The sequence below is a fragment of the Lynx canadensis genome, chromosome D3 (genome assembly GCF_007474595.2).
Source record: "Lynx canadensis isolate LIC74 chromosome D3, mLynCan4.pri.v2, whole genome shotgun sequence".
NCBI lineage: Eukaryota > Metazoa > Chordata > Mammalia > Carnivora > Felidae > Lynx > Lynx canadensis.
Genome location: NC_044314.2, coordinates 66,283,346 through 66,304,883, shown reverse-complemented (window position 1 = coordinate 66,304,883; position 21,538 = coordinate 66,283,346). Strand labels below are relative to the sequence as shown.

The 21,538-nt window shown below is 48.6% G+C and overlaps 2 protein-coding genes across 8 annotated transcripts in view; one reads left to right on the top strand and one right to left on the bottom strand.

Moving 5' to 3' along the window:
* Positions 1-35: 35 nt before the first annotated feature.
* Positions 36-20,542, bottom strand: COMT (catechol-O-methyltransferase). Of its 2 annotated transcripts, none has more exons than XM_030292488.1 (5): positions 18,340-18,857; positions 5,794-6,073; positions 4,831-5,024; positions 4,341-4,472; positions 36-911 (listed from the first exon to the last, which is right to left on the bottom strand). In XM_030292488.1, exons 1-5 carry the CDS (start codon positions 18,343-18,345, stop codon positions 711-713), a joined length of 813 nt encoding a protein of 270 aa, XP_030148348.1. In that variant the 5' UTR covers positions 18,346-18,857; the 3' UTR covers positions 36-710. The 2 variants fall into 2 exon arrangements, with proteins under 2 accessions (XP_030148348.1, XP_030148349.1); XM_030292489.1 differs by lacking the exon at positions 18,340-18,857 and adding an exon at positions 20,459-20,542 and having other exon boundaries at positions 711-911.
* Positions 20,541-21,538, top strand: part of TXNRD2 (thioredoxin reductase 2) — a 51,365-nt gene continuing 50,367 nt past the window's right edge. For all 6 annotated transcript variants that reach the window (XM_030292481.1, XM_030292486.1, XM_030292479.1 and 3 more), the window contains exon 1: positions 20,541-20,674. In XM_030292481.1, the coding sequence (XP_030148341.1) occupies positions 20,566-20,674 (109 nt within the window). In that variant the 5' untranslated portion in view covers positions 20,541-20,565. The remainder of the gene's footprint in view (positions 20,675-21,538) is intronic.

The window sequence follows — 21,538 nt, the reverse complement described above, 5'->3', positions numbered from 1 at the left end:
GATGGCACCACAGGAAAGAATGAGCAGGGCAGCAGTTAAAAAGAAGCACTAAGTTGATCTCTTTTATTTAAGTATTTAGATTTTTAATTTCTCTTTTAGCATCTTTTAAATGTGATACTGACATATAGGATTATTAACACTGAGCTGATGTTAGTAAAGTTGTGTTTCATTCTTTACAAGAAGGTGAAAGAATGCAGGAATCACAAGTGGATAGGAGTTGTTGGGCACAGTGCCATCACTGAGGCATTGCTGCCACCTGGTGATGGCAGACCTGAAGGACAGACTGAGTGCACAGCCCAACAGTTTCCAAATGTTCCCAACTTCCCCCCCCCCCCCCCTTCCAATGTCTGGTGAATATGTCAGTGCCTGAGGACCTGTCGATGTAAGAAACCTAATTGATCAAAAATGCTGGTGGGAGTGAGTGACACCATCACAGGCACCACCTGTCCTGATTGGTATTTACAAACGTACTTTCCAGATGTATTGCAGTGATTTTGCACGGTAAGCTGGCTGCACTTAGGGTGGACCAGTGGTGACAGCCCAGAGTCGCCGTGCAGAGGGTCCAGTGTAGGCAGGCTTTGGCCTCACAAGCCTCAAGTGTGCTACATTGAGGACAGACCCCAGAACTGCAAAAGCAGGGTTGGCGGGAGTACATCTGTTGTGCTTTTCATAACCAAGCTTGGCAAGGGAGCCTGGAGCAGGGTGGGTGGTCAAGGCTGTGCTGGGCCATCCAGGCCCATGTAGACAGCCTTCTCGAGGCCATCCACTGCTGTCGAGTACTCCAGGTACGAGGTGAAGTGTGTGCACTCAAAGCGGCTGCAGTTGCGCACATATGCCAGGAATTCTGGTGTTCCTGGGCAGATGACGTTGTCGGCCAGCAACACTGTCCCCTTCCGTAGCAGGCCACACTCCTGCAGGGGACAGATGGTGGGAAGGGGTGAGGGTGACAGGTGCCCATCAAACCAACCACAAATGGGGAAATTAGGTGCTTTTGGCCAGGTGGAGGCTCCACACACTGGCCTCTGTCTGGCCTGGAGTCAGCTCCTGGCATGAGGGTCTCCCCACTGCCTTCTATCTCCTCCCTGGCAGCAGCCACTCCAAGAAAGGGCTGTGCTGAGCACAAATCCTGCCTCCAGAATGTGGCTCTGTGAGGGCGAATCTTTTGCTCTTTGTTAGGTCCTGCATCCCCAGCCCCTAAAACAACATGGGGCATGCACAGTGGCTAATAATGCTAGCTGGATGAGTAAATGGAGGAGGCAGTGGAGCCAGGATTCAGGCCACAGGACTGATTCAAGGCTAGTGGGGCCCTCAGTCACCCAGTGCCAGGAACACATGGTTCTTCCAGGTGAGATGCCTGGTGCCCAGTGCACGGGCTGCTGTGAACTGTCACTGGAGGTCCTAATGCCTGACGAGGGTGACCCTGGAGGGATGGGGGTGGAGGCAGGGCAGACATCCCCACCAAGAAGCCTGCCTCTTGGGGGTTTGCCCTGGACACCCCCAAACTCTGGCATTTGAACACCCTATCTCTGCCAATGCCTGGGCCTGGGCTCTACAGAAGGAAGAAGCAGCAGCTGGACCCAGCCAGGATGGTGAGCTGGGGGTGGGGCTGCCTAGAATATAGGAAACAATAGAAAAAAACTTTGAGAGGAAATGGTTGCCTGTGGAAGAGGGTCAGACCAGGGCAATGGGTCACACCAGTTGCCTTGTCCTAGATTTAACTTTGGAAGCATGGAGCTTCTTTTTCACACGATCATAAAATTAAAAAAAAAAAAAAAAAAAAGCAATGCCAAACATCAGAAGCAAAATCAAAGTGACCCCAGGAATGTCTCAAATTGCTAGCAGGACCACACACAATGGGCATCTCTAAGTGATTTAAAAACATGGGGATTTAACTCTGTACACCTCCAGGGATGTGCCCTAGGACAGAGTCTTACAAGGGTCTCAGTTCTGGTGGTGACCACAGTCACTTTCAGCCTGTGGGCTGTGGGGGAAGCCAAGGGTCCTCTGGCCAGAGTGGAAAACACAGCTGTGAGGTCAGTGAGGTTAGGGACAATCCATGAGCCAGAATTTAAACAGAAAGTACCACTGTGAGGCATGGAGCGTTTTCTCTTCTAAAAAGAAAACTCCCTAGCAATCCTGGCCAGAAAAACCTAAAACAGCTATCCGGGAGAAGGCACCCCGGCCCAGGCCCTAGAAGGGGAGCTGAGATCTCCGGCGGGAAATGGACAAGGTGAGCCAGGAGTAGGGCTCTGAGCCTCATATGTGGGGTTGAGCTGCTCGGGAGCTGACTTCAGTAGGCACTGCTGGCCCCAGCTGGGACAAGTCATCAGACACTAAAAACCGAGCTGACCATGAAAGAAGGAATGAAAGGAAGAAGCTTTGGACGTGTTTGGAGGGTGCTGGGGCCTACCCATCCTTGAAGAAACTGGTCAGAAGGGAGAGAATGGCAGCACTTACCCCACCTTTCACCACACATCACGCCTCCTGATAGAGGACATAGACCCCCTGGAGAAGCCCACCCCGTCTGAGCAAACCTGTTGTGCTAACCCCTGCTGGGAGGAAACAGCCCTCAGAGGACCAGGTAGCCTGTACTTGAGGTGCTTTTAAACTCTGTGGTTCCTTTTCCACTGGGTGTGTGCCAGGCTTAGTGACTGTCTTGTAACAAAGAGAAGGAGGCAGAAGTGGCAGTGTATGCCTTCAGAGATGGTTATACAAGGCACGATGGCTCCCTTATTGTTCCTTCCGTCTCTGTCACCCATTCCTGGCTGTGGGGAAAGCCAGCCGCCATGTTGTGAGGACACTCAAGCTGCCCTGTGGAGAGCCCGTGTGACATGGCAGTGGGGCCTCCTCAGAGCAGCCAGCAGCCCCAGGCTGACCCAGCATAAACCAAGGGCCCGCAGAGCCCAGCTGCAGGGCTTCGGAATGTGTGTTTAAAAAAGTATTCATTCCCAATTCATGACTTCTTTTCTTTTGAGATAATTACCAGCTTTGAACAAGCAGCACTGAGAAAACTATTAGTTTCCTAGTTTCTAAATGGCAATATTTGCTACTTTTCTATAAATGCAGGCCCTTGTAATTATCACATACACCAAAGCTGCTGAAATCCCTTCCCCAATCCCTGTGCAGGCCCAGCTGGGTTGGCTGCCTGGCCTCTGCCCTCCACACCAGATTTCCAGGTTCACGCCCCTGGCCTGGAGCTGGGCCTCCACCAGGCAGCTGTGCTCCCCACAGCTGCCTGGTTCCTGGGCCTTGGGTCTTCTTGACATCCCTCCACTGACCACCTATCTCAGCCAATGCAGGTGACTGGTCCAACTTCTAGGCCATGGATCCCCTCCCCACTCTCAGCCCTTCCCTGAGGTTTCCAGGTCTCTGCACCACCCTCTCTATAGCCATCTCTCCCCACTATCCCCAACAGGGATCTTTCCTGAGGATAGATCTAACCTTGTTCTCACCTGCTTAAAGCCCCTCATGTCCCCACTCTGTGTGGCATTCAAGGCCCTCCACACATGGCTCTGGCCCACATTCCCAGAACATCCTGTGCCCTCATAGACCCCAGGCCAGGGCTGGTTCCTTCCTGCTGCGTCCAGGCACCTGGCCCTCCATGCCTGCTCCAGAACCACTCACTGTGTGCAAGGTCCTGCCCAGCCTTCAGCCGTGGCTCCAATGGCCATGCATACCATGCTCATGGCCTCTCTTCCCTGGGCCGAGTGACCAGCCCCTGTGCGAGCTGAGATGGGTTAGCATGACACAGACAACATGGGACCCTTCCATGCTGGCCTCCAGGTGGGGAGGCCGTGGTGGGGCAAAACCTCCCCAGTTCTCAGTGGAGGGCCAAGTAGCCACTAAGTGTGATCTTGACTGCCCAGTTGGGACAGACAAGGTAGCAGTCATCAATATTAAGCTTCGTGGGTCAGCTCATTAATAGCCCATCCAGGGTCCTACCTGGGGATGAGGCAGCCTCCCTGGTCACCACTTTGGGGCTGGCCAAGCAGCAGCGTTAAGGGCTGGTATGGGATGGGGTATGAGGATGGTGAGATAGGGGTGCAGGGGGATGCACAATAAGGAGCCTTTGGGGAAAATGGGCAGGAAATGCCCTGTTAGTGTTCGCCCCTCCCTGCCGCCCCTGCACAGGCTACCTAGCGGGCCTAGCCGAGGCTTTTTGCCCAGAACCACCTTCCTCCCATCTCCACACCACCCCTGGGGCTTCCTCTGGCCCTCCATGCTCTGTGACCTCAGGTGGGCCTGCCCAAATCACCTGTGCCACCAGGGCCACCTGGGGCGGCCCCTGCACCAGCCACCAACACTGAGGCCCATGTGGACCAGGTGGGTGCAGAGCTCACCTCCAGGAGAAGAGTGTCTGGCAGGTACCGGTCCTTCCAGTGGTCAAGGAAGACCATGTCTAGCATGTCCACATCGTATTTCTTCTTCAGCTGGGGGATGATGTCCTGGGATGGCCCGACCACAACGGTTACCTGGAACGGCACTCTGTTGGTGTCCACACCCAAATGGGACAGGCTACCCTTCCTGGACACTCAAGTGTCCTTACCAGTCTTCTCTGGGGTTCTGGGAAGATAAGTCTCCACTCTACCCCCCTCCCTCCAAGGACAGCCTGGGAGTTTCCTGCTCTGTGGAGTGGGGTGGCAAGACCTCCCTCACAGAGCTGCTGGGGGTTCCGTGAAGCCTGGCCTAGGAGGTGCCATGAGGCCAGGCACAACAGGATAAATGTGGCCTTGAACTGCATTGGGGCGACCCAAACCCTTCCCCTCCCCCCTTGCACCTGACCCCTGGTGTCTCAGTGTCCACATTTATCACCCTGGGGCAGCAACACACCCTGTCCTGCAGGCCTGCAAAGTCCAGCATCTGCTGGGTGATGGCGGCGTAGTCAGGGTTGAGCTCAATGGTGAGCAGTCGGGCCCCGGGCTCCAGCAGGCGGGCCATGCGCACGGCTGAGTAGCCGCAGTAGGCCCCCAGCTCTAGCAGCACCGATGGGCGCTGCTCCCGCACCACTGCATCCAAGATCTGGCCTGCGGGGCAGATGAGAGGGTGAGCACAGGCAGAGGGAAGTGACCCACTCCTGGTCTTGGACCTGCTCATTCCAAACTGAGCATCAATTCCTACAGATGCCTGCCTTCCCTGTTCCCCTTGTCCCACTAAACACACTCTCCAAACTCCCAGGGTCCCTCAGGCCTCTGGGTCTCAGCACACTCTGGTCCCTCTCTTTCAGATGATTCTTGGCTGACCCCAACTCGTCCTAGACGAGAGCTGCCCTCTGTAGAAGCCCTCACCCCACCCTGCCCATGAGGGCCCAACTCCCAGGAGTGCAGCACAGCACATGCCTGTGCCCCAGGCTGGAGTCCAAAGGTCAGGAGGGGGCCCTGGTGCCTGCGCTGGGCAGAGTCCAAGGAGCTCTGTACACCCTCATGACCAGCAGGGACAGCCAGGAACCCACTGCCTGCCTTGCACCTTCACCCAGCTCCATCAGACGGCATGCCAGTGTCAGGCCTACCACCAACTCGTAGGTGAGTAGGTATGGGGCAAGGAAGGGTCCCAGGCAGTTTATCAAACGTCCCTCCTTCCCCATGAGGACAGCGATGTGGGTGTTGGGGTCTCTGCACAGCCTTTGCCCCTGGCCAAGGAAGGTGGGTGGGATCAGCTCCAGCCTCCAGGCTCCAGACAAGCCCCTACCCCAGCATCCAGAAACAGGGTGATAACAGGCCTCTCCTTTACAGGCTGCGCTCCTCCATCGGGGGTCTCCATTCCCAGGCCTGCTACCTGCAGGCTGGGCTTGCCTACCTTTCTTGTCACCCACATTCATAGCCCACTCCTTCTGTAAACAGTAGGTATCGATGGCCTCCAGCACACTTTGTGGGTCCCCGGCCACCGCATGCTGCAGCACATGACGCAGGATGCGCTGCTCCTTGGTATCGCCCATGAACAGGTTGTAGAGGGGCTGCAGGACGAACTCATTCCAGCAGATAAGGAGAAAGCCCGAGTAGGAGTGGCACAGCAGCAGCACCAGCAGCACCAGGCCCAATGAGAAGGCGGCCAACAGCAGTGGTGGGGCCTCCAGCATCTGAGAAGGGGTAGGGACAGGGTGGAGTGAGAAAGAGGGGGGAGAAGGGGCAGGGCAGAGAGCCAGGCGGGAGGCAGCGGGCTTCAGTGCCTTGTGGCTAGCCTGGAAGCCCTGCAGCCAGCTCTGGAGCTCAAACCACCCTGGCGTCAACTGCAGACCTGCCCCTCCTGGCTTCCTCACACTCTCCTCAGTTTGGGGGTACTGCCAATGCTGATGGGGGCCCAGGGTTCAAGAAGCTAGCTATGAGTCCCAGTTGCCTGGCTCATCTCAACATCAGGGGAATGCAGAACTTTCTGCCCCCAAACAGCTTCCTGCCCCCAGGGCTGTGCCATCAGGTGCACAGAGTAGGTATGTCTGGCCATCCTGCCTGGGGACCTGCTGATCACAGCTTTCCTCCTTGGGTGCTTTCCCAGACAGCCTGGGTCAGCTGCTGCTCTGACAGAGGTGGGCACAGGGGAGGCTCTGTCCTGTGTGCAGCTCCCTTGGGTGCTCACACCAGGAACAGTTCAGGAGGTTTGTGTGGCCCTTTAAGTGAGTTCTCAGGTAAGAACACAGGCGGTCCCCAGGCCAGGCACTCAGGGCATAGACTCACTCACCACTCCCCTCAGGGATGGCCACATGTCATGTGTCTGTCCCAGAATGAAGGCCAGTCCTGCCGCCTATACCATAGGTAAGCGAGACATGCCAGCTCTATCAGACAACTAACAAGTGTGGCACAACCTCCCCTGGCAAGCCACCCTTTAGGCAGGTAGCTCGGGACCCAGTCAGGTGGGGCCCTGGAGACACAGACAAGGCTGAGCCACTCAGCCCTGGGTTCCTCATTAGCACAGAGCAGAGTTCAAGATATTCAGGGTAGATGCTGAGATTTCAGGCCAGACCCCTTATAAAATGGTTAAGGACAAAATAAAGAGGAACACGGAAGCCTCTGTTGGGGCCCATGGTTGCCACAGATTATGCACAGGAAAGGCTTGCTGAACCACAGCCACCACCATACAGGACTCTGCACTCCCAGAAGCTCCCATTTGGAAAGGCACATCAGGGAGAGCAGGCAGACTGAGGGCCTCAGTGGGAAGAGCACTTTGAGGACCGTTGAGGGCTCCAAACCCCCACACCTTGGACCATGAGGAGACAGTGGTGGCTTGGAGAACAGGGCAGAGGATGAACAGGAAGCTGAGACTCTGCCCCAGGTGAGTGTAGACACCCAGATGCCGGTGGTATAGGCCATGTGGCCTATTTACACAAGGCAGAGTGGATGTATTGGCAACAGGTTGGAGTATGCACATGCAGTGGCCCCGGTTCCTTGGCCCACACTTGCTCTTCTGCTCCCAGTGCTACCCTGACCTTCAGAGCCACTCTCATAGCCAGCTCCTGCCCTCCATGCCGATTGAGGGGTCTGTGTGCTCCTTCTCTGAGCTCAGCAGCAAGACAGATAACATTTGTGCAGAATCCGTTTGCCTTTAGATAAACACCAACAGAAACTGTAGCCTAAAAATGACCAGGGTCCAGATATCTGTGCCCCTTCCCAAAGGCCAGCCCTGCCCACCAGGGCAGCACTTCACTTTTCCATCCTCTGAGAGCAAAAGGCCCCAAAGAGGTAGTGAGAGGTCCCCTGCAGTGTCACCTGGCCAGGGACACCAGGGAGAGTCTCCCTGGTCCTCATCAGCACTGCCCTGCAAGTTATGACAGGATGTGCATCTGTCCCTTACGAAAAGCAGGAGAAATGAATGAACCACTTTGCTTAAGCCATATTTCCCCAGGAAAATAACTATAAATTTGGAAATGACATAGAAGACCAAGAGCGAGTTACAAAGAACACATACAAATCAATGAGAAAAAGATGATCCAAAGAGAAAAAGGGGCCAAGAGGGCAAATACACAGATTACACCAGAAGGCCCAAAGTCCAGAGCAGGTATGGCAAGTCTTGGCACCACAGTGGGGTGCCCCTGCCTGCGGTGTGCCCTGGGTCCCACCACGCCAGAAAGTGTGAATCGGGTATTCTGTCTGCCATAGCTCCAGGGGCCACCCTGGGAAAGGGCTCCCGCAGGGCAGCATGCACCATAACCCAGGAGGCAGATGAGGGGACACGGGGTGGGGGGTGGGTACAGTGGATAAGGGCAGAGTTTCTCTTTTCTAGGGGACAGATGACAGGGACCGATGAGGGGAGGCCCATGCAGCCTGAAGGAGCCAGAACTTTCCACTGCTTAGGATTTCCTAACCACACATCTGTGTTTGTTAGCATTCCTATTAATACTCATAGTAGTGTTTGGGTGATGATATAATGTGTCATGTTGTTTTATTCTCTGTATTTAAAAAAATATCCAATAAAGGTTGGAAATATATATCAAAAATAAGAAGTAATATTCCACTTAAATAATCAATTACTTGCTGGACCCTGGAGTCATAAACTATAAATTTCAATCTCCATAATACTTGAATTCTGTTAAAAATTTGGCTTTTAAGTCTCTAATCTCTAGGTCTGTCTGTTCATAACTTTGCACAGCACTGTGTTCCTCAGGGCTGACAGGAGGGCACAGGGAGGGGCCACACCTGAAGGGAGGCTCGGCTTTGACCTTGAGTCCTGGTTACCTAACAGACATGCAAACAGAAAGCACAATGATGGGACTTTAAACCACCACAAGGGGAGGAGGGATCATCAGGAGGATAAAGGAAACTCAACCCTGGCCAAAAGGCCAGGGTATGGAAGCCAAATGGCATGCTCAGATCCTCTCTGTTTTATGTATGTTCAAACAGGCCATAAAGTAAGTTCTGAAGTGGCTCACTGAGCACAGTTTCATACATGCTTTCTTGACTACATTGAGGGCTGGAGGCAAAACTTCAATGCAGGATCCTGGGATTCCTATCTCTCATGGCTGTTGACCTCAGGGCAGTGGTGGGCAAAGAAAAGCTGCTCATGGGCTTCAGTGTTTCACTGAAGAAGCTTTATAAGGCCTCCATAGATGATACATTTAGTATCATGAGGGCATGAAAGAAATGAAGACATAACAAAAATACATCCCATGTTCATGGACTGCAAGATTTGGTATTGTTAAGATGTCAATACCACCCAAAGTCATCTACAGATACAATGCAATTCCTATCAAAATTCCAATGGCATTTTTCGCAAGAATAGAAAAATCCATTCGAAAGATCATTTGGAATCTGAATAGCCAAAACAATTGTGAGAAAGAATAAAGTTGGAGGACTCATACTTCCTAATTTCAAACTTATTACAGAGCTACAGTAATTAAGACAGTGTGGTACTAGCACAAGATAAACATACAGACTGACAGAACAGAACTGAGGCGAGAAACAGACACTCATATCTATAATCAAATTATTTCCTTCTTCCCTTCCCTTCCCTTCCCTTCCCTTCCCTTCCCTTCCCTTCCCTTCCCTTCCCTTTCTTTTCCATTCCTTTCCTTTGTAAGAGAGAGCAAGAGCATGAGTTGGGGAGGGGCAGAGGGGGAGGGAGAGAGAATCTTAAGCAGGCTTCAGGCCTAGCACAGAGGCCGATGAAGGGATCAATCTCACAACTGAAAGATCATGACCTTAGTTGAAATCAAGAGTTGGAAGCATAACTGATTGAGCCACTCAGGTGCCATGATCAAATGATTTGGTAACAAGAGTGCCAGGATCACTCAATGGGAAAGAACAGTCTTTCTAACAAATGGTTCTGGGACAAATAAATTCCCCTACAAAAGAATGAAGTTGGACTCTTACCACACACCACATACAAAAATTAACTGAAAATCAATCAAAGACTTGACTTTCAGAGCTAAAACTATAAAAGTCTTAGAAGAAAATGTAGGAGTAAATCTTCATGACCATGGATTTGGCAATGGATTCTTAGATATGGCTTCAAAAACACAGGTAACAAAAGAAAAAAAATTGAATTTCATTAAAATTAAAAGCATCAAAGGACACTATCAAGAGAACCAAAGGACAACCCATAGAATGGGAGGAAATATTTGCAAATCATGAATTCCTACAATGCAACAACAAAAAGACAAACAACCCAATTAGAAAATGGACAAAGGTCTTGAATAGACATTTCTCCAAATATCCACAAATGACCAGTAAGCATATGGAAAGATACCCAACATCATTATTCATGGCAATGCAAATCGAAACCACATGAGATACTACTTCATACTACCCATTGGGATGGCTATTTTCTTTTCTATTGTTTTTTATCTTTTTTTTTTAAGTTTATTTATTTACTTGGGGAAAGAGACAGAATGTGCACACACAAGCGGGAGAGGGGCAGAGAGGAGAGACAGCATTTCAAGTAGGCTCTGTGCCATCAGCGCTGAGCCCGAAACAAGGCTTGAACTCATGAACTGTGAGATCATGATCTGAGCTGCGATCAAGAGTCAGACACTTAACCGACTGTGCCAATCTGGCACCCCAGGAGAGCTATTTAAAAAAAAAAAAAAAAAACTTCTTCTTTTTTTTTTTTTTTAAACGGAAAATAACAGGAGCACCTCGGTGGTTCAGTCAGTTAAGCATCCGACTCTTGATTTCAGCTCAGGTCATGATCTCATGGTCCTGGGATTGAGCCCTGTGTCAGGCTCTGCGCTGAGTGTGGAGTCTGCTTGGGATTCTCTCTCTCCCTCCCCCTGCTCCTCTCCCACTTGCATGTGCTCTCTCACTCTCCCTCTAAAAATATATACATATGGGGGCGCCTGGGTGGCTCAGTCGGTTAAGCGTCTGACTTCGGCTCAGGTCATGATCTCACAGTCTGTGAGTTTGAGCCCTCTGAGCTGTCAGCACAGAGCCTGGGGCCAGCTTTGGATACCGTGTACCCCCCTCTCTCTGCCCCTTCCCCACTCATGCTCTGTCTCACTTTGTCTCTCAAAAATAAATGAATGTTAAAAAAAATTTTTTTTAAAGATATGTGTGTGTGTGTGTAAAATAACAAACGTTGGTGAGGATGTGGGAAAACTGGAACACTTGTGCACTGCTGACAGCAATGTAAAATGGTGCAGCTGCTGTGGAAAACAGTTTGGTGGTTCCTCAAAAAGTTAAATATAGAATTACCATATAACCACCTATTCAACTCCTGGGTACATACGCAAAAGAACCGAAAGCAGGGACTTGAACCGATATTTGCATACCAATATTCATAGAGGCATTATTCAAAACAGCCCATCTATCAACAGACGAATGGATAAACAAAATGTGGTGTGTCCGTACAATGGACTAGTACTTCGTCATTAAAATGAATGAGACAATTTTTCATGCTGCTACATGGATGGATGAACCTCGGAAGACATCATGCTATGTAAAAAAAAAAAAAAAAAGACAGAAAGGGATAGACACTGTGTGATTCCACTTCATGAAATAAGTAGAAAAGGCAAATCCATAGAGACAAAAAGAATAGAAGCTGCTGGGGGCTGGGGTGGGGGAGGGGGAACTGTTGAATGAGTAAAGGGTTTGTGTTTGGGGGGGATGAAAAAGTTCTGGAAATGGCGACGATGGGTACACAAGATGAATGTAGTTAATGCCGCTGAATTGTGTAACTGTAGCATTGAAAAGGTTAAAATGGCAAATTTTGACTTCTGTATGTTTTACTATAGTCCAAAGAAAACAGTGGAAGACAAAACTGGCAACCCTGTTTGTGGCCCTCCCTGTTCCAAAAAAGGAATAGAGACGTGCCATTCCCCAGTAAGGAAGCAAGATCCAGAAAAACAACTGTTGCTCTCATCTCCCTGGGGCACCCAGGCACTCAGGAGTCTGTCTCCACCCTCCAGCTGTCTGCCCCCCGGGGGGGGGGGGGAGGAGTGTAGCGGGTGGGGAGCTGCATAGACACCAGGGAGGGACGCCTGCCTGTACACTCGGGGTCCTTGGAGGCAGGGGAAGGGGTCTTCCTATCACAGCAGAGTCCACTTGCCCTGTGTACTTCCTTCCAACGGGCCTACAGTGTATATGCAGCGTCCCTCTCTTAGACCTCTTTCCCCAGATGTCAAAAATAACACCCACCCCCCAACCTTCCTTATTATGGCCAAGCCATACTTGGCCACTTGCCACAAGGCCAGCCCTACAGGACAGAGCCCAAGATCCCGTTCTGCCTGGGATCTGGGGAAGTTCTGGCAGCTCATGGGCACTATCAGCAAGCCCCAGCAACTGTGTGGTTTCAGCCCTGCCCCTGGGTACAAGCTGAATACGGACTCCCCATTTCACTCTTCAAAGGTTGGATGGCAGCACCCACAGGGACCTTTGTCCCATCTCTGGTCTGCTGCTCACTGCTCACTAGTCTGGTAGCGATTCGGACTCCTGATCCAGTGCTCCCAACAAATGTCCATTACAGCAGTGAGGACAGGTTTTGATTCTATGATTCTGAATATACTCTGGAGGGTGGGTGGGAGGAGCTTCCAGAAGGTAGCTCCTGGGCTGGAAGTCCTTCCTGGCTTCTGGGGAGGCCTTTTTGTCTCTCTGGTTGATCCTGCTCCTCCTATAGGAGCTTCTCAGTAGATTGAAACCCCCTTCTTCTTCTTCTTTTTTTTTTTTTAACGTTTATTTATTTATTTTGAGAGAGACAGCATGCACGTGAGCAGAGGGAGGGGCAGAGAGGAGGAGAGAATCCCAAGCAGGCTCTGCTGACAGCGCAGAGCCCGATGTGGGGCAAACCATGAGATTATGACCTGAGCCGAAATCAAGAGTCGGGACGCTTAACTGACTGAGCCACCCAGGTGCCCCCTGAAACCCCCTTCTTGCACCCCTGCTGACAATATGCCACCATGGTGCTAATTCTGTCTGCTTCCTTTCCTGTTGGCATGACTTTACTAAGGATAATTTGGAACTTCAATGGCTTCCGTGGAAACTGCTGATCTCCCCTAGTGGCTCCTCTGAGACCTCTCCCTTCCATCCACTCTTCTTCCTAGCTTACCACCTTTGCTCCCCCTCCAGCAACCTTACATCCTCTGATATGACCCCTGCAAGCCCCTCCCTCCTCCTCCCAGTCCACCCTGCCATACCTTCCCCTTCCCTCCAGCCCCTCAGCTCCCATAGTCACTGGCATGTAGACCCCCTGCCCCACTGGGGGCTCTCAAAGGACTCAGGGCTTGCTGAGTAACTCACTGAGTAACTCACAGGGCTTGCTGAGTTACAAAGTAACTCACTGGGGTTGAAAAAAAAAAGCAAACTGGAAACAAACATGGCCTCCATAAGATTATATATCAGGGCAAAAAGATCTTAAAGGCCTCCTCCGTGAACACTGGTGAAAAGCTTTAGCCTTCCTATTGAACAGGTAACTAACCTGCTCTATCTGCCAGAAACATAAGGTCCAACTCTTATATAAACTAGTGAGTTTGGTATAATTGTATTTATGCCTGATGCATGGCTAAAAGGTTTAAATGAAAACCATGAGATCTCTATTTGAATCTGTATGTTTATGTATGTAAGTATGTGTGTACGTCCATACATGTGTGTATGTATGTATGGTATTTCTCTACCTCCAGGTGATATTACCAAATTAATTTATAAAATCCCTTAAAGTAGTTCTATCCTAATTCGCTTAGAGAAAAATAAGTACTTACATAAACTAAATCTTCCCCAAAACTCTCAGAAATATAAGAACCAACTCAACTGTTTCTCAGGTTAACATAATTTGAGTAATCTATGACAGAAGACTGGCTTAATATTGTTGATTTAATGAAACAGGTGTATCTTTAGTGTTATCAATATTAAATGGAGTGCAAACATATATATTTTTTTAAGATTTTATTTTTAAGTAATCTCTATATGCAGCATGGGGCTCGAACCCCCAACACCGAGATCAAGAGTCACCAACTGATCCAGTCAGGTGTCTCACAAACATACATTTTTACTCCACTTGGTTTCCTAGTCAAATAAGCTAATATTCTATCTACTCAAGGTTTAGGATTGTACAAATGATAAATCTGATTTTCATCAAACTAAGTCCCTATTCTGACAAACTTTATTTTAACAATTATTGTGCTTTATAATATATCTGCCTAGGAGCACCTGGCTGACTCATTTGGTAGAGCATGTGACTCTTGATCTTGGAGTCATGAGTTCAAGCCCCATGCTGGGGACAGAGATTGCTTAAAAAAAAAAAAAAAAAAAAAAAAAAAATATATATATATATATATATATGTACATACATATATACAACATATGGCTAAAGTTATATATATATATATACGCACACACACATATATATATATGTACACACATGGCTAAGACGTTACTTTAAAAAAATATGTATATATATATTGCTAAAAAATATATATACATACACACACATATATATGTATCTGCCTAAAAACTGTCTCCAAAATCTTTCTGGTAATTTGTAGCCTTAGAGTTTTGCCAAGTTAGGTTACATAATACATATTCTTTGACTATCTAAATAATTTTTACATAAGATAAAGTGCTGGAACATTCATTACTAATTATAGTTTAAGTTTTATACTCTTGACTTCTTGTTTTTATATGGTACAGAAGGCTAATGATATTTGGGTCTGTTAATAAGTATGTTCTTCTTGCCACGTTAAAAAAATTTGTACTATTCAGAGTATATACCTCTACAGATTACAAAATGGCATATTCATAAAATTTGTTAATCTGTTACAGAATACCAGTGTATGGCTGACAATTCACAATTATCTACTTCCTTGCTTTATCTATAAAATAAATGTTGCAAATGGCTAAAAATTATAATCATATGAAAATAAAACAACTACTAGAAACAATAAGAGTGAAGGGAAACAACTTTGTAAACAAAGAATGTGAGAAAAATAGGATGTGTTTCACATGAAAAGTATGCAAAGAATGTATAATTTGTTTTTGTTAAGGAAAGGATAGTGATTTTGTCCTGGAGTTACATTTTCAAAAGGGGAAAGTATAGGACAAAAACCTGAATGGATATAGAAAGTTGTATAAAATTTGTGGTAAAAAGAATTTTATGTTATGAGATCCAAGCTGGCTAAGATCAAATGGATTCATATATAGTTTTTGAAATGAGCTTTACTATCAATAACATCCTCATGCAAAACTAGAGTTTGGTTTTCTTTCTGCTAAAGCAACAAAACTTCTTGAATCACTGGTCTGCTTTTAATGAGAAATTGTAAAAGGCTTTTTCTTTACCCTTTGAGTAATCTACCAATCTTTACCTTTTGAGGAAATAAAGATCCTCTATCTTATCAAAATAATTTCTTGTGTTTTGTGTTATTACCATGTTCTTGATTACTTAAGAGAACCTGGTCTTCTCACTATCCAAAGAGCCAAGTTTTGTTTTGGTTTTGTTTTTGTTTTTACAATCATGTTATCTCCAATATTTACTTTTTGATTCTTTTATTGACACTTTGGTTAGGTAAATAACCAAATATTGTTTCATAGTGACCTGGGATCCTATTTAGTCAAGCATGCAAACCTTTTGACATTTTTGACAACTCTACTTTCCCCAAATCAAATTCTAAGTGATCTTCTTGATTTCAAGCTCGCTTTGGGTTTTCCTAGAGGGTCTCTGGAAGATCTCAAAGGATCTGTTCTTTCACCTTGTAAAAAAGACATGTTAAACTAATTAATTTTTTTTTAATTTTTTTTTAACATTTATTTATTTTTGAGACAGAGAGAGACAGAGCATGAACAGGGGAGGCGCAGAGAGAGAGGAAGACACGGAATCGGAAGCAGGCTCCAGGCTCTGAGCCATCAGCCCAGAGCCCGACGTGGGGCTCGAACTCACGGACTGCGAGATGGTGACCTGAGTGGAAGTCAGACGCTTAACCGACTGAGCCACCCAGGCGCCCCAAACTAATTAATTTTAATTGACCTGTTGGATTTCCTGAAAGGCACTGTCAGATAAAACATGTGGCTCAACCTTCCAAAAATGATGTTTTATGAATAGATGTTATTAATATAAGGATGTCAGAAATCATATAAAGTTCCTATAAATTTGCCAGCACCCTCAGAGACCAGGAAATGTCCTGGTATGATATTATCAGTCATAATTCCAGTAAATATGGTATGGATGTTATAGAAATGACCAAGTTTTATTATCAGTTGTGTTTTTTACTTATTTTATTTATTTATTTATTTATTTATTCATTTATTTATTTATTTAAAAAATTTTTTTAGAGAGGGGTACCTGGGTGGCTCAGTTGGTTAAGCATCTGACTTCAGCTCAGGTCATGATCTCATAGTTTGTGAGTTCAAGCCCCACATCAGGCTCTGTGCTGACAGCTCAGACAGAGCCTAGAGCCTGCTTCAGATTCGGTGTCTCCCTCTCTCTCTGCCCCTCCCCCGCTCATGCTCTGTCTCTCAAAAATAAACTTAAAAAAAATTTTTTTTTTTAAATTTTTTTTAGAGGGTGGGCACGTGAGCAGGGGAGAGGAGCAGTGGGAAGGAGAGAGAAAGAGTCCCAAGGCTCAAGCCCTGGGATAATAGTCTGAGCAGAAATCAAGAGTTGGAAGCTCAACTGACTGAGCCACCCAGGTGCCCCAGTGGTGGTGTTTTTACAAGGGATTCTCATCAAATCTTTAACCCCTGGCCATTTAAGTCTTTGTCACCCACAGATAGTTTTTGTTTCGCTCTGCTGCTTCTGCAAAAGCATTTGCGATCAGCTACAGGCCAGAGTGGTTTGTCTTCAACCAGAAGGGACTGTCTCCAAGATCCATGGTAAGGAATATGACAGGTACCTGGGGTACAGACTTCTGACGGCCTTGCTTCAGTAACTCTGAAATGTTATGGGACTGAGTAAGGCTTTCCAGAGCTCTAGTGGAGAAACTGATGGGCTCATGAAACTAACCAAGATCAAGCAGGACAAGAATTAACTACATGGAACAGAATAAACTGATAAAGGATGATTATAATTTTGTATGACTTTAGTCTGGAATATTCTTGGCTCTTTAGTATTCTATTTTCCGAGTTCAAAAAAAACCCACTTTTTTTTTTTAAGTGTATTTATTCTGAGAGAGAGAGAGATTGAGTGCATGGGTGCGTGTGCATGAGCAAGCAGGGGAGGGGTTGAAAGAGGGAGAGAGAGAGACAGAATCCTAAGTAGGCTCCGCACAGTCTGCACAGAGCCCAACACAGGGCTGAAACTCACGAACCGTGAGATCATGACCTGAGCTGAAATCAAGAGTCATACACTCTACATTCAGGCAGTTGCCTGAAACACCCAGGCGCCCCTTCTTTTTTCTCTTAAGCTACCTGTGAGTCGTAACACTCCAGCAAGTTAATAGTTTTGTAAACAAAACCAAAGCATTTATCTTTTTCTCCGTTTCTCCAAAAATTGGGAACTATTATTAAGTATTCTTATTTTCATGGCAATATAGTTATTTGCACAGATTCAGTAAGAACCTGTCCTCTTTGTGATAGGACATAACTTGAAAAGGCTGATTATATAACCAAGGAATGTCATATTTGAAAATGACGCGTGGAATCAGACATGACCAGACAGTTTTGAGAACTACAGTTGATTTTACAAGGAGGCAGTGCTTACAAAGCCCTCTTGAAAAAACCAGGCTTGTACTTGGCTTACAGAAGATCCTAGCCTTACTCCCAAGGTGAGTAAGGAACATCCCTTCCTGGCAGACCCAGGAACCCTAAGGTATTTGGGGGACCTTGAGTAGAGAGGAACTCACCCAAATCTACAGGTGAACTGATAGTGAGTTCTTGTTTTGGCTTCCTAGCCTTGAAAGGCTTTTAAAATGCCAGTCTGAGATTCCCCATAAAAAGTTCCACAAAGCAAACTTAACAAGGCCTATGTGGTCAATTGCCATTTTTGCTGCACTTATGTAAATAATCAGGCCAAATTTAACAAGACCAGAATGATTTTGTAAACAAAAATAATCTTTGTGTGATTATCTTTGATCAAAAAGGGAAGTGGCTGCAGAGGGAAATGTTATATCTCAATGGAAAAGAATAATACAAACTTGTGGGTTATCAGATTCTAATCCTGTTTATTGTGTTTGAGGTTTTACTATACTACCTATGAACTGGACTGCATTCTTCCATCTTACATATTTTGTCAGCCCTTACCCAACCCTGAGCTCTTCTAGATTCCTTCAGCATCTCACTACAATTCTCCAAATTGATGTTTCCAATTTTTCTCCCTTCCCTCCTGACTTGGCATCACTGAGAACTAAAACCTGACTGCCCAGACCCTTCCTGGGACTCCAGTTGTCCTGTTGCTGCCCTTTTTCCTCCAGGATCTGAAAGAGTCCCGCATGCTGAAGCAGGAAGACAATTTGATATAACTCTCAAAGAGCTCATCACACAACAAATCATGTATGTGCACCTTCATTCCTGGAGCTGCAGCTGCATGGGCCACTCAGAAGTCCATGGGAATTCCCACATCTTCCATGCTCTGCTTGGAGAAATAATCTTGACTGTGACACTGATGTCTATACTATATGACCATAAACACTCAAAACTGCAAACTGGGAAATCCACCGGATTTCCACAATGGTCCTCACTCCACAACCTAGAGATGTTAGGGGTCAATGTCTAAACTCTTCCCAACTGGCCATCTGTGGGACTCAAAAATCAGGTTTACGGTCAGTTCCAACCCTTAATCTTTGCTTTTCTTTCTGTTCCCATAGAAATGCCCCTCATTAAATGCCTGATCACTGGCACCATCCAGCAAGTACCCTCTACTAGCAAGTTCCAACAGATGGTTCAACAAAAGGTGATCAAATGGAAATGGGCTTATATTATTCAGCAGAAAGAACATCTCTTCTTTCCTTTAACAAGAGGGAGAGACCTGCCAAAGACTCTTTCCTTGACCAAACTCTATCCAGGCTCCTCTGAGCCTTCTTCTCAACTAGGCCTCAACCTTGGCCTATAAAGACTTGAACAAACACTAAATAGCATCTAACAGCTCAAAGTTGCATCCTTAGCATGACCTTAGCCCCCTTAAGGTGCATGCCAGAGAAAACTCCAGGCTTCCCAAAGAAGTGACTGTTCCAGCAAACACCTGAGGATAGGGCTCCATCTCCAAGTTGCTGTGGGAGCTTTCATAAGCATGACTTAGCACATCCAAATGGGTGTTACACAGACCAGCTTCCTCTTGCCACTTTTCGGAACTTCTCACTTCCCTGACTCACTCCTGCCATGCCCCTCCCCCACTCATTCACTCTTCCTTTGAAAGGCCCAGTGCCTCTGAACAAATCTGAATGGAGCTCAGCTCTTTCCCCTACTGTGGGTAGTTACTGAATAAAATCTGTCCTTACTGCTGTAACTAGTGACCAGCTGTGTTCGTCTATGGCACTTCTCTCCCCACTAGGCCCGACACTGCTCCTCAGAGCACCTCTGGGAGTTGGGAGGCAGCAGGCAGTAGGCAGTCAGGGAAGCTCAGTCCCAGGCAATTGGTCAAGAAAAGTCCCTGACTTGGGGCGCCTGGGTGGCGCAGTCGGTTAAGCGTCCGACTTCAGCCAGGTCACGATCTCGCGGTCCGTGAGTTCGAGCCCCGCGTCAGGCTCTGGGTTGATGGCTCAGAGCCTGGAGCCTGTTTCCGATTCTGTGTCTCCCTCTCTCTCTGCCCGTTCCCCATTCATGCTCTGTCTCTCTCTGTCCCAAAAAAAATAAATAAACGTTGAAAAAAAAATTAAAAAAAAAAAAAAAAAGAAAAGAAAAGTCCCTGACTTTAAAAACTGAAAGGCTGGTATAACAGGTCCATTCTGGAGTGACTTCCTCTTTCTCAACATTCTCACATGGGGATGGGGCCACACCACCCTCACCTAGCCCTTGCTGGAGTGTTGGGCTCCAGTCATTTCCTTTCCCTCATGGCAGCCATTTCCCTGAAAGGAAAAGCCTGGAGGTACCCCAGGGGTCAGCCCATCAGGCCTCCAGGGGGAAACTTGTCACTGAGCTCCTCCAGGCCTTGACACCCACAATTCTCCCACTCCCAAGCGTCTGATCCCAGCTCAAAGATCAAGTGTGACCTCTGCAAGCCCATCAAGTCAAAGCACTCCCCCCGGGGAGATACCCCATCTTGAGGTCTAGATCCCTATAGAAGGCCGGATCCCCTATCCTTGTCTAGAACCCTATCCCCAAGTCGGATCTTCCCGTTCCAACACAGATCTGCTACTCCCTCAACCCAGTCTGGTATCACAGTCCCTTCCGTCCAGAGATTCCCACCCAAGGTCGGATCCTTTCTCACAGGCATCCTAATTTCCCACCCCGCATCCGGAGTTCCTCACCCCAGAACAGAGCCCAGATCAGATGCACCCCAGGTCCGGAGACCCCCCCCCCCCACCGCAGATGAGGTCCGCCCCAGGTCGAAGAAGAGCCCCCCTCCCCACCCCAGATCAGATCCACCAGAGGTCCGGAGACCCCATCCACCCCATGTCAGATCTGTCCCGGGTCCGTAGAACCCCACCCAAGGCCGGATCCCCGCGGTCCGCCAGCTCACTCACTTCGCCTTCGGCGGCGGCGGCAGCGTCCTTGGTCAGGCGGGCCCGCCCCGGGCCGGCGCAGGCAGCGCCGCGGACAGCCCCGGGCGCCCGAGAGGCCCCGCGTGGCTATGGCGGTGATGGCGATGGCGGCTGCGCTGCGGGGACCCGGCGGGCGCTTCCGGTGGCGGACACAGGCCACGGCGGGCGGGGTGCGGGGCTCGGCACGGGGAGCCGCAGGTAGGGCGGGGCGGGCTCTCTGCGCCGGGCGGGGGTCGTCCAGGAGGGGGCGTCCTCCAGGGTTTGCCCACGTGGGGGTGCCCCCGCGGGCAGCATTCTGGGCTGGGACAGGAGTCTGCAGGCTTCCAGGCTCTCCAATCCCCCTTCCAGATGGGGAAACAGCTGCGGGACGCCGCTGGAGGTTCTGCTGGGTGAAATGATCTGTGCTTGCAGCCCCATCCCCAGCCAAGTATATAGTCCTGGTGATTATGGTGGTTGTGACTCACCTCCTGAGTTACCAGGCGCCATCACCTGCACACCCCATTAGTCAGACTTGGCCACCTCCTCCCTGAGTCCCTAGTGGCCACACACAGCAGGTGCTCAGTATTTGCACTGCTTAGAATCATTGACGGGAGACTTCCAAACTGATGGGCTCACTGCTTACAGTGCTGTGCAGGTGCCCTGGGGACGAGACAATCCCTGGCCAGTCCTCCTGGAGCCCCCAAGGATCATTAACCAAACCAGGTTATTAACCGTACACCAGGCATAAGGGATGGCCCCAGGCTCCAGAGTAGGGGCTGCGTGCTGGGGCTTACAGGAGGGTTGGCACCCAGCCTGCAGGTCAGGGTCCCCAGAGCAGGCCACAGTGCCACCACATCTGCCATGGTGGCATGGCCAGTCCCACATGTGGTGACATCTCCCCACCACATGCCTGCACAGTGACCGACTCCTAGACCTTGTCCCTGGATGACTCCCCATGGGGAACCAGCATTGAGGGGCCTGTGAAAGGAAGGGATGAGGCCTCCTTCAGAGGTGGTGGCTGTGGGAGGAAGAGCAGCAGGGTGCTTGCCAGCAGTGGAATGAAGCTGACAGCATGTGTAGATG